This window comes from Meriones unguiculatus, chromosome 17 (assembly GCF_030254825.1).
Source record: "Meriones unguiculatus strain TT.TT164.6M chromosome 17, Bangor_MerUng_6.1, whole genome shotgun sequence".
NCBI classification, from domain to species: Eukaryota; Metazoa; Chordata; class Mammalia; order Rodentia; family Muridae; genus Meriones; species Meriones unguiculatus.
In genome coordinates, this window is record NC_083364.1 from 97,659,521 (window position 1) to 97,675,437 (window position 15,917).

Sequence of the window (15,917 nt, forward strand, 5' to 3'; positions counted from 1 at the left end):
GAATTTACAAGGCCGAGGCCTGCCAAATCAGGGTTGGTTTATGTTTTTTGAGACAAGGTCTTTCCATGTGGCCCTGGCTTTCCTGAGACTCTGTGTAGGCCAGGCTGGCCTCGAACCCACAGAGCTCCTTCCGCCCCCTCTCCCAAACGGTGGGATTAAAGGTGTGTGCCGCTCTGCCAGGTCTATTCCAGGGTGTGCCAGGGCTAGCGGGGCTGCTGGCAGCCTCAGGCAGGAGCGTCCCCTCGCTGCTGACGGCAGGCTGCGGGACTGGACTCCACACTGTTGCCTGCCCTGGAGCCGTGTAGAGTGGGCTGACCTCAGAGAGATCCACTTGACTGCCTCCCCACTTTGGGGATCAGCGGCAGAGCAATGGGTTTACAAGGGTCATACTTACGTTCTGGTTTCCTAATGACCCCTAAGTCGCCCTTGTTCTGATGAGACAGCGCTGGGTCCTTGGGCTTGTCCACCGCCCACACAGGCCAGAGCACCGGCTGATGTAAACTCGGCAGAATGCATGGCACCACTGCTACCTGGCTGGACTTACAAAGGGCACAAATGGGGTGCGGCAGTCTGTGTAGCCTGCATTGCCAGGAGGACATGCCACCAACTCACCACGCAGGAAACAGTTAATCTACAGATTAGTTCAGGACCTGAGGAGGCTGGATGCAGCCTGGGGTGGGGGTGGGGAGGGCCTTCCTCCTTTCTGTAGCAAGCCACGGTCTGGAATGGCGCTCATGCCCACATTTAGGCAGCCAGAGTCAGCATACCAAGGCCACTCCGAACAGTAATCAGAATAAAGGAGCCAGACCATGGGATGTGGGGCTTCAGCTGAGCTGCAGAAAAAAGGGACAGGCTGGTTAGTTCCTGGGGGTTGGTGCCCCTCGTGCGCGCTGCGAGCAGGGTGCGTACCGTCGAGTTGGAGCAGCATTGTGGTTTTCACTCTCAAACTGTGCTTGTAGAGACAGTAAACAGGGGTAAGAGGGGAAGGTGCCGTGGAGCGCGCTCTGTTCTCCGTTGCCCTGAGCGCTTCCCAGGCCCCACTGCTGCCTGCTCTTAGGGTTCTCCAGGATGGGCCCTGTGTACGGATGGTGGTGTGTATGCATTTAAAGCTTTTAGAAATTTTATAAAAGGAAAAAAAAAATCTGAAAAACCAGAATCATTAGTTCCTTTTTTTTTTTTTTTTTTAATTAAAAGTTTTTTGAGACAGGGTCTCACTGCTCTGGCTGGCCTGGAACTCCTCATGACGACCAGGTCGGCTCACACTAAGAGATGAGCCTGTGCCTGCAGGGGCTGAGATGCAGGTGGAGTAGTCACAGCCAGCATGTCCAGCGTCCGTCATCGCCCCTCCGCAGTAACCCTGCCACTGGGCCACACTCAGCCCTGCTCTCAGCGTTCGAGTGTTAGCATACACTAGCCCCTAAACGTCTGGAGACGTGTGACCAGGTCTAGATGAGTAAGCTGCTCTTACGGCTAGCTGAAGGCAAGCTGCACAGTGTGGGCTGCACAGGCCTTTCATCGTCCTGACAAAACCCGTTAGAATCAGGCCTGAGCAGCCAGCTTGAGCGTGTAGTTGTAGAATAAGGCCAAGAGAGATGGTCCTTATGTAACAAGAAATAATAAGTCTCAACAGTAATAGAAAACAGGCTTCTGTGGCCGCCGCTTAGACTCCGGCCGAGCCTGAAGCCCTGTTGTGGGGTTTTCTGTGTCTGCTGCCATCTTGCTGGCAGTGTCTCCTCCATGCAGTTGTGACAACAGTCTTGATGACAGAAATTGGTACGCCTGAGCTGTGTGAGAAGCCCTGTTTTCCTGAAGAGAGAGGCACGCTCCGCCTTCATAATAAAGGTGTAGATTTACATTTAAAACCTTACCATATGACCAAGGTACACTGGATTTTTTTTATTAGATAGCAATAAAGCAAATTACTCAAATTACCCACAGTCCACCCAAATACTAAAACACTATGTAAGCTTTCTCACAGTCAGACTAAAGGCACCCATAGAAGTGCACAATGTATTAGGCTACCTTCGCATTTAAAGAACTGTTTTCCTCTTTCCTTCCGGCGAGGTCTGGATGGAGTGCACCACGGTGGCGGCTCTGGAGTCCCCGAAGGCATTGCTGGCTGAGGCCTGGCCAAGCCGCTGGGCCTTGCCAAGCGCCTCATCCTTGGCAGGGCCGGCCCTAGCTGCAAAGCCCGCGCCGAACAGCTCCTCCATGAGACTGCTCTTCTTGTCCCGGAACGCTGCCGTCTCTTTGGCCCTGGCCCTGGCTGCCTTGCCGAAAGAGGGTTCATAGCCGCTGGGCTCCAGCCGCAGCTCCTGGTTGCTGCGGTGCTTGCCCACGCCGTGGCGGCAGCGAGGGCTGCCCTGCACGCAGGGCGTGGGCAGCCCGTTGTGCAGGGCCTCAGTGGCCTCCGTGAAGGAGTAGTGCTTCCGTGGCCGTGGGATCTTCATGTGGCCATGCACGGTCTCCGCATCCCCGGCCTCCACCACCTTGGCCGCCCTGCTCGATGCCCTGGCCGGGGCCTCGATCTCCACGTCAGTAGGCACCTCCCTTCCTCTTGTGGGTGGCTCTGCGTCTGATGGCGTGGCTTTCTTCTCTGTCTCCTCCCTTGTGTCGTTTTGCCTCCTAATAGTTCCCAGGGAGGCTTGTGGGTTTGGGTGCTGGACCTCCTTTGATAACTCTGCATTAGGAGATGGAGCATTGAGTGCCTCAAACAAGACATGGCTGTTAGGGTCCTCTCCCCACCATGACACAGTGGTTGGGGGCAGGCTGAGGGCAAAACCCCAAGGTTGGGTCACAGCCGTGCCCCTAGCACTGCGGGGCTGGACAGGCACAGGTCCTAAGCACTGCTGGAGGGTGAAGGGAGCTTGGTTCTGTGAGAGCCCTGTCTCCCGGCGCTGAGGTCGATGTGCTCACAGCACTTAGCAACACCGTGCGAAAACACACGGATTCGGGGCTCAGCGTGTAACTCTGCCTGCCTGTGGAGCCACAACACCAACCAGCCCCAAACGGAGCCCTTACATTTCCGCTTCAGGGTGGCGTGTTAACACATCTTGCCAGATTCCAGACAAGCCGCTGGCTGAAGTGTCAGAAGAGGCTAACACACCAGGCAGGAATGAAGGGGGCCCAACAAGCAGGCCCAAATAAACAGGCCCCAAACAAACAGGCCCAAATAAACAGGCCCCAAACAAACAGGCCCAAATAAACAGGCCCCAAATAGACAGGGCCCAAATAATGAGGCCCCAAATTCACAGTAATTAGAAAAGAAAAAGGTCATTCACGCACAAAGACTAAGAAAATCTTCCCTCAAGGCTATTGAAGTGTTACACATCAGTTCAAACAAGACCCTTTCCTACCCACAGCTGGGAAGTCATTTCAATAGCAGCTGCAGAAATGACCCACTGATGGGTATGTAAGTCGGCACGTGTTTGCTTTGTCTCTGCAGCAGTCTGGCTGCTTCGAGTGGAATTCAAGTGAGTACACTCTTAGGCCCAGTGCTTTGTCTCTAGAACAAGCTGTGCAGGTGGTGTAGGGCTGTGTGTGCAGCGAGCACCCTTAGTTCAAATGCTCTAAGGTGTGCCAGCGAAGCAGCTGGGGAAGGACAGCATGCCGCTGTGGGTTCTGGGCTGCAGGGGCGGGAGACCTCACGGTGGTAACAGTTTTACAGGAGACCATGAGCTCAGGGTGTTTTGCCTTTGTTCTTGCTGCTGCTGCTGCTGGTGGCGGGGTGCGTGTGTGTGTTTGTATGTATGTGTATGTATATCAAATGAGCAAGTACATTTTCCAAATGGGCTTAAAAATAAGTGGTAAAATTAAATCAACACCGACCACAGGAAATGTACATTTGGAGACATTTCCAACAAACTGCACCAGGCAGTGGCCTTATGGGGCAATGTTGCCAAAGCAGCTGTGTGAACTTGGGCTGACTTCATAGCATGGCCCTGCCAGGTCCTCTGCTCAGCTCTTTCCTCAGGCTTGGGCAGACGATGGGATTTCTACTTGCTCACTTCCTGCTAGGTCTTGCTGGGTCCCCCAGCTCACCTGTTAGCAGTGGCAAGCTATGAAAATAAGTGGCCAAGTCTTCAGACTCTTGAGGGAAGCTACACCCAGGACGTCTCCTTACATGATGGTTAATCACCTGGTTGAGCATAAGAGTGACTCTCCAGAGGAGCGGTCTGCTCGGTGGCCGCCAGTTCCCGGGGAGCGTGAGCAGGCAATGTGCTCTTCGAGGCAGTGAGGTTTGCTGTGCAAAGATGAGGACACGGCTTAGTGCAGGGACAGAGAACCCAGCTGCCGTCAGACCAGGCCTGGCCCACACATCCCCAACCTCTTCCCCTCCAGGCTCCTCTGTACCGGGGCAGCTAGGGGTCTGGCGTGCCTGCCCATGGCCTGGAGGGTTGACCTTGCTCAGGCAGTCCGCAGCCTGAGCTGGCCTAGGCTCCTGCTCACGCCCACACAAGCATCGCGACCTGCTCTGAAGAGCTGGAAGTTGACTGTGATCTTAGGTTTGGATGCTCTGAGCCCCCCTCACTCTGACTTCCCCCTGACTTGGGTATGCTGACAGAGCCCTGGCTGTGGAGCTAATGACTGTCTTCCAGGATAACTCATGACCTTGCCTAGGACTGGGCCCTGGTCATCCCCTTGCCTCAGTGCCTCACCCTCACGCTGGGACTGTAGGTGAGGCCCAGGATGCCTGGAAGGAGACTTAAAAGTCGTTCAGTTACCTTCATATTTTCTCTTAGATTCCTCTTGCTTTGGTAGGTTACATATATGGTATGAAATTTCAGGGTTTATTTCAATTAGTTTTTCTTTATGACCAATGCTTCCTGTTATCTTTTTACCCTGTAATTTAGAAAACCAGTAAAACGCATTTTGGGATGTAGATAATCTAAAATTATTTTTTATGTACAACCAGTGACTGCTTTTGGCTGCTTTTTTTGTTTTGTTCTGTTTTGTTTGTTTGTTTTTCTAAACAAAATTTCTTGTGTAAGAGCCCTGGCTGTCCTAGAACTCTGTTGACCAGGCTGGCCTTGAACTCACAGAGATCCACTTGTCCCTGCCTCCCAAGTGCTGGACTAAAGGTGTGCGCCACCACACTCAGCCAGTTACACTATTTTGTTGAGATGTGATCAGACAATGCAAGATTTCGGAGTTCTCCTACCTTAGTTGTCCAAGCTGGGACATCTGACTTTTGGGTTTCTTGGTGTCTTATATTTACAAACGGCAAACTTTTCCTGTCTGCTTGTACTGATTTTGTTGAAGAAACTGTAAAATAGGTAGGTTATATGTGAGAAACATTTGTTTTCAGAAGCTTTAGTGTTCCCGGGCGGCACTGTCCACAAACACTGTACAGGAGGCCACACGGGTGGCGTCTTCCCCTTCCCCCTCCCGATGTCATCCTAGGCCTCAGAGGTCCTGAGTGTCAGGGACCAGGTGGGTGCTAGGATAAGATATTGACAGTGTGGCCTGTCCTTCAGGAATGGCTGGGAGACTAGGCCACTGCCACACCATGCCAGAGGTCCTGAGGCCTGGTGAGTGGATTGTGCATGGCAGGAACTAGAGCCATGACCTGAAACTAGAGGTCACTGAACATCCTCGTGCCAGCAGGCACACTGCCTTAGCTGGTGGGGGGTACTCAGAATTAGAATCCAGAGCGAATGGAGTTCAGTGTCTTTGAAAGCAAACTTGGCTGCTTGTGCTGTGTGGGAGGCGAGGGTTCCACGTGCCTTTCCTGAGCAGAGCCTGAGGCGGGAGAGCTGCAGTGCACAGGGGCAGTGCACAGGTCAGGGTGCAGGACAGGAGCACCTAGTGCTGAACAAAGGCCACCAGTGCCGCACGAGAGTCTGCACATGTGCGGTTCTGGAATGATCTCGGGACCAGACACCGCTCAGGCGCCGCAGAGGGCCCGAAGGGCCTCCCTGCCTCTGGAGGGAAGTGATGCTGACCAGAGTGATGGTCACAGGGCTGCAAGCACTTGCCTACGTCCCCTGACCCTGAAGGCTGGCCCAGGCACATGCTGTAAAATGCACCTCGGACAGCTTCCTGTTCAGAAGCTCCACGCTGCGAACACATCTCCTCAGACAGCTGTTTGGCAGGAACAATGCATTACTGGTTCTTTTGACAGTGCCACAGCTCCATTAGTCAGAAAGTGAATTCCTGCACACAGTCAAGTGCTGGGTAAGCTCCCTGCACTTGACCTGCATAAATTAGGAAAACACACCCAGGGACTTAGGCAGAGTGAGCAGAAGGGGCGGAAACGCACCTTTTGGGTAATCCTCCTTCTCCTGTAAATTTTTAAGTATTCGATTAGTGTAGATGTTTTTGATTTCCAGCTCACGATCCTTCTCCTGAAAAGAGCACAGTGTCAGTCCCACAGCCCCTCGCTTTAGAAACCTTGACTCTGGAAAAGCAGCGTTTACATGCTGCTGACACTTAAAAGTACGATAAATCAAAACTCAGCCCTCAGTCCCTCTCCCCACTCTGAGTGGGCACAGCCCCGAGCAGCAGGGGCATCCTTCACCCCAGCATCTCAGACAGGCTGTGCACACAGGCGTGGGGCAGCTGAGGCCCACAGCAGGGACACCGCTCAGCTTTAAACCATAGCATTAATGCTTTTGAACCACGGCAAAAGAAAGGCTTTGAAAGTCTTCTGGGGTAAGGAAAGGCTGAAGAACCTAATGTCCTGACATCTCCACGGGGACAAGCCTACAGACTCCCCCATCTCCAGAGCATCTCCATTCCCACTTCTCACCATGAAGAATGTCTGTGAGGATGTTACAGACCTCTGTCTGCGCTGGAGAGTGTAGGCCTTACATTCTTAAAAGTTCTTCCATTTTTTATGAGTGTTTTGTTGAGTGTTTTGCTTGCATGCATGTATGTGCTCACCGGGTACTAGCCTGATATCCAAAGAGGCCGGAAGAGGTATTAGATCCTTTGAAAGCGCAGCTATAGATGGTAGGAGCTGCCGTGCGTGCGTGCATGCGCTGGGCGGGTCATGGGTCCTGTGTCAGAGCAGCCAATGCACCTAACCTCTCAGGCAGCACTCCAGTCCTTTATTTTTTATCCTCTATTTAATAATAAAATTTTATTTTGAGATGTATGTACATGGATAAGAAATCTTTTCTAGAATGTCTGTTTCCAGGAACAAAGTATTATGTTCCATTTCTCCCTTCCCTGCTTTCTCATAGTTTAACGAAGTATTATGTTCCATTTCTCCCTTTCCTACTTTTTAATAGTTTAACAAAGTATTATGGTCCATTTCTCCCTTCCCTGCTTTCTCATAGTTTAACGTGAGGTCAGAGGCCAGAAATGCCAACAGTGTGTGTCTGGGACAGTCTGAGCCCATGGAGACCAGGAGGAGGTCTTGGAGCTCCTAAAGCGAAGATGGTTGTGAGCTGTCCAGTGGAGCTGGAGCCGGACCTGAGTGCTCTGCAGGAGGAGCTAGTGCTCACAACATCGGAGCCATCTCTCCAGGCAGGATGATTCTCACCCACACCGCCTTAGATAAAGATGTTACTGTTTACAAGGGCACCCACGCTGCTTTAGATGAAGATTTTAGTGTTTACAAGGGCACCCACACTGCTTTAGATGAAGATTTTAGTGTTTACAAGGGCACCCACACTGCTTTAGATGAAGATTTTAGTGTTTACAAGGGCACACATTTTGGTTTCTGGAAAGTTCGTAAGAGATACAAGTCAGCAGCAGACAGGGTGGCTGCTAATGAGCTGGTGCAGGGCTGAGTGAATGCAGAAGGAAGCAGCAGGAGGAACAATCCTCTTTCAGGCTTAGGACCAAAGGAGGTGGACGGAAGGAGCTAAGGCCACAGTTTAGAACACAATCCGGGATGCTGGTGTGATTAATCAAGAGAAGAAGAAAGATGGGCCATAGAGAACAAATGCACACGAATGCTTTGTTGGGTGTCCAAAGTCGATTACCCCTGAGCTCACAGGAATCCCGTCAAAATTAAGGGTGGAAGGAGGAGGCAGCAGCATGGAAGGTGCTCCCTGGGCCAGCCCAGGCCACAGCCTCGCACTTGGGAGCTGTGGAGGCTCCATCCATCATAGTTAATCCCATATTGCGGAGACGGCAAGAGGTTTGTGGCGATCCCTCTGAGAATGATGGTGGTATACAGAAACAGCCTTCCTGATCTTGGGACCAGACAGTAAGAATTTGGGATTATCTGTCAGATTAGAGAGTCCTGAAATTGGCATAATTTCTGTCCTTGAGCTCTTCCACAGCAAGCGTTTGTGGCCGGCCTCAGCTCACGGAGAAGGCAGACGTAAGGCTGGTTCCTAAGGGCAGTGTGGCACCTGCTCCCTCTGCCATGTTCCCCTTCTCCTTAGAGCTCAGACACTGATCGTGAGGGAGTCCATGTCACCCGAGTCCCACTGGCACTGTGTCTGGGTGCTCAGCTGTTAGCTCACTAGCTGCAGACACAGGGGTGAGGCAGCAGGGGTGTCCATGCCCAGCCCATGAAGTGCCCTTACTCAAGCCAGGAGAAACACACGTGCTGACACATCCTGCCCAAACTCTAGATCTATGAGCAAAATTAGTGTCATTTCCTAAGCCACTGAAGTTTGCAAGTGATTTTTATGTCACACACTAATGTGAGCAGTCCAGATCACGACACTCATAGTCTCTGTTTTGTCGCCCTTGGTTCACTCTCAGGCCGGCTATGGTGGGGAACTGCCCAGTCTACTGTTTGTGTTTGATCGCGTGTGTCTGTTAATTAGTCATCTGTGTGTGCACACACGTCACTGTGCACATGGAGGTCAGAGGACAACTAGAGGAGTTGGCTTCGTTCTTTGACTGTGTGGCTCCTGGCCTGGGTCATGAGACTTGGCACACCCTTTACCATTCCAGCCCCCGTGTTTTTGAGATAGTTTTTTATCTAAAGCAGTGTGGGTGCCCTTGTAAACAGTAAAATCTTCATCTAAAGCAGTGTGGGTGCCCTTACACAGACAAGGCTGGCCTCAGAACTGCTCTGCAGCCAGGGGTGCTGACTTCAAACTGCTGCTCTCCTGTCTTCACTGTGCCTAGCTCCGCACGAAGCTATTTGTTTGCATCTGTGAGGTTGGAAACTACAGATGCTTTGCCATTGGAATCTGTCCGACATCACAAGTAAGATGTTAACACATTTATGGGCCGTTAGAGTATATTGGATAGTACCAGGTTTTCATTTATAGCTTTAAAAGCCTACTGTCAGTTACATTAAAATGTGCGGTCAGAACGTACTGTTGTCACTTCTGTGAGGTGACAGAGCGAACAAGCCGTCTCAGAGAGCGAGTATGTCTAATCACAGTGCACACTGGCTGGGCTGTTCACTCTCTGCTCATGGTTGTTGGGAAAAGCACCGCATGTGTAAACAGCTCTGTGTTGGGAGCACAGTCTCGGAAGTACCTTCAGCTTCTGCTGCAGCTGCTTCACTTGGCCCTGCAGATTCTTGGTCGCTGTTTGAGCTGCTAGTGTCTTCCGGTTTTCTTTGGCCAACTGCCTACCAAAGGATTGGTTGTTCAGCCTCAGGTGCTTTTCCAAGTTCTGAAAACAGTATATATTTCAACTACTCTGCAGCCAGTGTGGCATCATGAAACTTGACTGCAATGAAATGAGCTACATTTATGACAGGTGCAAAATATCAACACAGCTTTAGTCACTGGCTTAGGGGACAAACATGAGAACTATGTGTAACCAGAACAAAACAAAATGAAACATTGGCCACAAAGTCCCAGCAGGTCTTAGGTCTAGAGAATAAACTTATCTTTCCAGCACAATGCCCCAATGTACTTTACAAACCCTGGACACTGACAAAAAAACATTCTAACATTTTGGAAAACCACTAAGTACAGCCAGACTCCTGCTTAGCAGTGGGACCCAGGCGCATTGTGCTGCTGTCAGCAGATGGCAGACCCTCCCCTCTCCAGCGGGAGGTCCGGCTTCAGTGCAGACCGTGCATTCAGGGACTCCTAGAGAACAGACGTGAGGGCTGTAACGGTTTGTGCTACCCCTCCACAGAGGTGGACTGTAAGAAGGGACACCAGACCATGCTGGGGGCCTCCCAGACGCACAGGACCCCAGGTGCTGACTTAGGTGTCAGGGGTTACTCGGAATGTTGCTGCCTATCACCCACTCTACAAAGACAATATTCTTTGAGAGTAGAGGACTTCTTCAGCAGAACAGTATCATGAAAATGTGGGTGAGGTAATCTAATACTTAGAAAGTATTTGTCATCATCAAGTCTCAAAGAATGAAATAGCACTTGGCTATCTGTGTCTGTGCCCACGAAGATCACACAAAGCAGGCAGGCCTGTGCGATTAGCATCTGCTCCCCCACTGCGCATTTAGGGACATTAGTGCATTTAGTGGCTTTTGACAGCAAGGGTCTGTTGAGGGACATCTATCCATCCATCTTGCTTAAGATACTTCAATTCCACCCCATCCCATCCCATCCTTCCCATCCCGTCTCCCCTCCTTCCCTTTCATCTTTCCCTTCCTTTCCTTTCCCTTTCTCTTTCCCTTCCCTTCCCTTCCTCTTTCCCTTCCCCTTCCTTCCCTTCCTTCCTTTTCCTCTTCTCCTTCTTTCCTTTCCTTCTCCTTTCTCTTCCCCTTCCTTCCCTTCCACTTTCCTTCCCTTCTCTCTTTCTATTCCTTCCTTCCCTCTTTCACTTTCCTTCCCTCCCCTTTCTTTCCTTCCCATCCTCTCTGTTCTCCTCCCTTCCCTTTCCCTTTTCTTTCTTCTTCCCCAGGGAAACTTTTAGTTATTATTTTTAAATAACTAAAACTTTATGTGGAAACAAGTCCACTCTATCAGACCGAGGAGAGACAATCCAGGCAAAGGGACGGCAGACACAATCCTCTGGTGAGGGGAGGGCAGCCTTTCAGCAGGAGCTGAACAGGTGTTCATGTCAAAGGGAAACCCCATACCAGAGCTCTGGCCCACACATGCTCTGTGCCATAGTCCATCTGTTTCCACACACACTAGCTGACTCGGGAGCAGACTTCCAGCTCTAAGAGTCCCCCCCGACCTTCCTTCCCCCACTCACCAGTAAAACACACTCAGTCCTGTGGGGAGGGCTGTGCCTGACATGCACCCTCTGTCATTACTAGAACTTGTGAGATACAAACCTGTATTTTTTTGTCATTCGCCTCCATTTTGGCTGTAAGAATGGTAAGCCTTTGAGTTAGCTCTTCTCTCTCGGCGAGGTTCTTGTCTTCTGAGAGTTTCTGTAGGGCTTGCAAGGCATCTTTGGTCCTCAGTAAGTCACTGTCCGTTTCTCGGAGTTTCCTAGACACCGTCCGCTCCTTCTCTTGGGATTTCCGGAGGAGCTGGCGAAGGCTCTTCACCTCGTTCTGGTGCTTGACTGTAATCTGAGGTAGATTGTTTTGTGAGTTCACATACTTCCCTATAGCTTTCAGGTGCCTAAGCTGAAGTTGTTTCAGAAATTGGTTTTCTATGAGAGTAGCTTCCAGCTTTCGATGGATGTCAGCTAACTCATTCTTCAGCTCTTTAATCTTGTGAAGCCTGGCTGACAGTATTCGATGCGTCATGGCGTCTCTTCTCTTGGCAATTGTTTGGATTTGAGAATTGAAAAATGAAGCATTCCAGATGTGCTTTTTCTCAGTTGGGATGTACTTCAGGCCTGTGTGAGCAAGCAATGCAGGCTGTTACCAGCAGCGCACAGACGTGTGGAAATAGGCACAAGTGTGGTGGCAACCCCCTAACACACTCATAAACTCCCTGAAACCAGGAGCTTGAGAAAAGGACTGAATGTGCCCGCTGCCGGCTAGATAGTTCATGCACACGTGTGTAACTGAAAATGCCCGCTGCCGGCTAGATAGTTCACGCACACGTGTGTGACTGAATGTGCCCACTGCAGCCTAGGTACTTCATGTATGTGTGTGACTGATGCAGTTGCATCTGTTTCATGTCTGGAGATGTGTTTTAAGTCATCCAGTGTTATGTAGCTATGAAGTGACACAGAATGGATTGAGAGTCTGAAGGCTGTGTGTGGATATCTGCCATGAATGTTATTCAAACGACCCTGCTAGGTGTGGAGGTGTCTTCCTGTGCCCCAGCACTGGGGAAATAGAGGCAGAGGGGTCAGGGATAGTCTGGGCTAAGTGAGAGCCTAATTCAAACACAGCAGAACAGTTATGTTAAAAACCACTGTGCTGCATACTTTTATGTCAACTTGGCACAAGCCAGTGATTTTTGAGAGGAGGGAACCTCAGTGAAGAAAATGCTCCAGCGGTGGTGGTGCATGCCTTTAGTCCTAGCACTTGGAGGCAGAGGCAGGTGGATCTCTGTGATTTTGAGGCCAGCCTGGTCTAAAGAGCAAGTTTCAGGACAGCCAGGGTGGTTACACAGAGAAACCCTGTCTCAAGAAACAATAACAACAACAAACACAACAACAGCAACAACAACAAAAAAACAAAAAGAGAGAAAAAAAGTCTCCATAAGATCACAGTATTGTCTTACTTAATGACTGATGGGGAGGGCCCAGCCCACTGTGGTGGGGCCATCCTTGGGCTGGCGTCCTGCGTTCCAGAAGAAGGAAGGCTGAGCAAGACAGGAAGCAGCACCCTCCCTGGCCTCCATCAGCTCCCACTTCCAGGCTCCTGCCCTGCTTGAGTTCCTGCCCTGGCTTCCTTGGGTGATGGACTGTGCGTGGAAGTGTAAGCGAAATGAACTCTCTCCTCCCCTTTTGGTCGTGTTTAGCTGCAGCCACAGAAAGTAGGTTAATGTGGCGAATGTTGGACAGCTAAGTCACCACCGTTCTCCCAATGGTTCTGAGATAACGCCCTTCTGTCAAATGTTTTTATTTCATTTTATTTTACGTGTGTGAATGTCTTGCATTCATGTCTGTGAACCCTGCGTGTGCCTATTGGGTTCCCTGGAACTGGGATTACGGGTTGTTTTGAGCCCCGAGTGAGTGCTAACCTCTCCAGCCCCCAGCCTGTTCTTTCCCCTCTTAAGTGAGTTTCGGTTCTGGAGGCTGGGTGTTCAGAGATCTGTGCATTTCAGATACACATGAGGGGTAGCATAGGGCAGGACCTGTCTAACCGCGATGCCATTTTGCTACAATCATCTCTGAAATGCTCCAGACTCCTACAACCTCTCAGCATGAAACAAAGCTGTGAGCTTTTCATGTCCTGTGTGGGCCTGCACTGGATGAGACCCATTCTCTCCCTCCTAGGAAGGAGAAGGAGCCATGGCTGTTCCCCTGGAGAAGCTCAGATGCACAACCCATCTCAGCCACGTCCAGTGGTCAGATGAGAACTGAAGACCCCGGGGGCTCTGGTCCTGGACAGCCCTGGCAGCAGGCTGGGGAGAGGCAGTGTGTGAATGCGGCCGAGGTAGAGGAGATCCAGGACAGTTGGCTCTGCTGGCCTTGCCACGCCCACCTAACGGTATGCTCTAGTGCCCATTGCCCAAAACAGGTAGAAGTGATTTCAGCCTGGGCAGTGGGAAAAGTGGACGGAGATAGAAGGTGGCATGGGGCTAGTTGAAAAACAAAAACCAGAACACAAAAGGCCACAAGGAAAAGGCACCACCAACAGCCTCTTTGGCTTTGAAAGGTTGTCGACATCCTCACCAGACTTGGGACACTGTCTTCTTGGGGTGTTTAGACAAGACACTGACATTTCACTGGCAGTTCAGACTTTGATTCTGTAGGTGAGAACGAAGGCAAAAAGCTAGTGAAGCCAAGCACTGAGTACCTGGGATGAGACTGCGTGTTAACAAAACCAGCACATGGCTTCCAGCGTGTGCGGTGGGAGGGCCAGCTCCTCGAGGACAAGACTGTCACTTCTTATTTCAAAATTATCCTTAGTTTCTCTGCCCCTAGGACCTTCTAGACGCATCTACCGATGTGTGGAAGATGCAGGAACACACACCTGTAACTGATTTGCACCACTACAAGACACTAGTACCAAGCAAAGGCCGTTGAGACCAGCGCTCCGGCCTGGCTAGGAGTCTGGCTTCTTACCTTTAGGCTGAAAGAGTTTAGAAGCGGTATACTTCCTTTTCTCCCTTTCTATCCCCAGACTCGGCTCTGGCTGAAGTTTGTTAGCAGCTGTGTCTGAGCAGTCGGAGAGGAAGTCTTCCGAATAGTCGTAGTGAGAGGTCAGACTTCGGAAGGAACACTGGGACCGGCTGTAGTCCACGCTCCCGTTGGAAGCCCTGCTGCCTCGTGACAGCCGGCTAGCCCCCGGGGCACTCCTGCCTTCTGCAGACCTGGTGCTTCCTAGTGCCAGGCTGGGGAAATGCTCATTTGTGTGTACTTTTGTTGTGTCAGCCAAAGACATAGTCCAAAACCTAAGAGAAGAAGGGCGTGCTTCAGCGCTTGGCTGCTGCAGGAAACGAGCCTATGCTTCACTGTGTTTTCTTTACTGTCATGTAATGGGTGATTAAGAATGTGAAACAGTACTTGTTTTTTTTAAAAACAATGTTTCATTGTGCAGTTCTGCCTGGCCTGGAGCTTGCTTGCTATGTAGACCAGGCTGGCTCAAAGTCACAGAGCTCTGCCTGTCTTTGCCTCCCAAGTGCTGGGATTCAAGGCTGCGCTACCATGCCCAGCTCAGAACAACACCATATTAGAAAAAAGCATTTTCTCAAACAGTCTCAATTTAGTCATATTATTTCTACAGGAAATAAAGGACTTGGGCATCAAAGCACTGTATCTGATAACAACACTGGCAACTTTTTTGGTTTATTTATTTTTATCTTATGTATCTGAGCATATGCCTGTATGTGTCTGTGCACCACAGGTATGCAGTGCGTGTGGAGGCCAGAAATCACACATGGCTGTGAGCTGCCATGTGGGTGCTGGGAACCTAACCCTGGCCCTCTGCAAGAGCAGCAAGTGCTGAGTCACTGTCCCCTTTAAAGGTGTAGCCCAGGCTAGCCATAACTTACGTTTAAAAAGAGAAAAGAAAAAGGAAAGCAGTGAGCTCCCTTTGTTCTGAAGGGATTGGAAACCCAGCCCAGCATTATTTAAAAACATTTTTTTTAAACATTTATTTATGGCGTAGAGGTCAGAGGACAACTTGCCAGAACCAGTTCATCTGAGCATCTTCAGGATGTCAGGCTTGGTAGCAAGCTTTATCTACTGAACCGGCCATTTCTGACCAGGCTGGCCTCAAAGGTTAACCTCCTGCCTCAGCTCCCCCAGCACCAGGATTATAGGCAAGCCACTATGCTCAGGTAGGTCTGTGTGGTTTGTTAGCAGCTGTTGAGTGCCCTCAGAGGTGGGCTCAATGCCATTCAAGGAAGAAACATTTGGGTTCTCTTGTGAGCTATTTGAACTGGGAATCTGAAATAGAGTGGGAAGTCACACACACACAGGGAGCCGCAGTGCATACAGTCTGCACAGCGTGAGTTGGGACCCAGGGGCCCTAAGTTAGGAAATATCAGGTGACTGGAGGCTCGTACATGGCAGCCTACCTCATCAGCAGAATGAAACAAGTCAATCCATCGCAGGTGTCTTTAAAAACATGGCTTTTTCATTCAGTTCTCAACTCTGTTTTGTGAAGAAAGCAAAAGAGATCTACTAGTTGGCATAAGGTCCTTTGCAACAGGAAGCAACACTGTTTACTGAGAGCTTGGAGTTCCTGACCTTCCCTGGGCTTGGCCCTTTGCGCATGCGCTGACTGCTCTACGCTTCCTGGCTGGCGGAACGTGCTATGCGCTGTGTGCTCCCCCTAAGAGTCTTAGCCACCTGACTAGTACCACAAGCACTGGGCCTCACTGTTGTCTCTGTGGTGGACAGACCCTGCGTGCACCAATAGTCCTCACTGCACAAGAGGCTCTGACAGGTCAAAGGTCAGGTGACTTAGGCCTGGGTCCTTTCCCGGCTTCACAGTGTGGACTGCTGGTAGAACTTCACACAATCCCAGCACAAAGAATACTCCTTTCAGAC

The 15,917-nt window shown here is 50.7% G+C and overlaps 1 protein-coding gene across 1 annotated transcript; it reads right to left on the reverse strand.

Moving 5' to 3' along the window:
• Positions 1-1,905: 1,905 nt before the first annotated feature.
• Positions 1,906-15,562, reverse strand: Lca5l (lebercilin LCA5 like). Its single transcript, XM_060370119.1, has 9 exons — positions 15,443-15,562; positions 13,986-14,314; positions 11,122-11,636; positions 9,400-9,537; positions 6,263-6,347; positions 5,162-5,265; positions 4,725-4,842; positions 4,139-4,243; positions 1,906-2,911 (listed from the first exon to the last, which is right to left on the reverse strand). Exons 1-9 carry the CDS (start codon positions 15,445-15,447, stop codon positions 2,031-2,033), a joined length of 2,280 nt encoding a protein of 759 aa, XP_060226102.1. The 5' UTR covers positions 15,448-15,562; the 3' UTR covers positions 1,906-2,030.
• Positions 15,563-15,917: the final 355 nt, after the last annotated feature.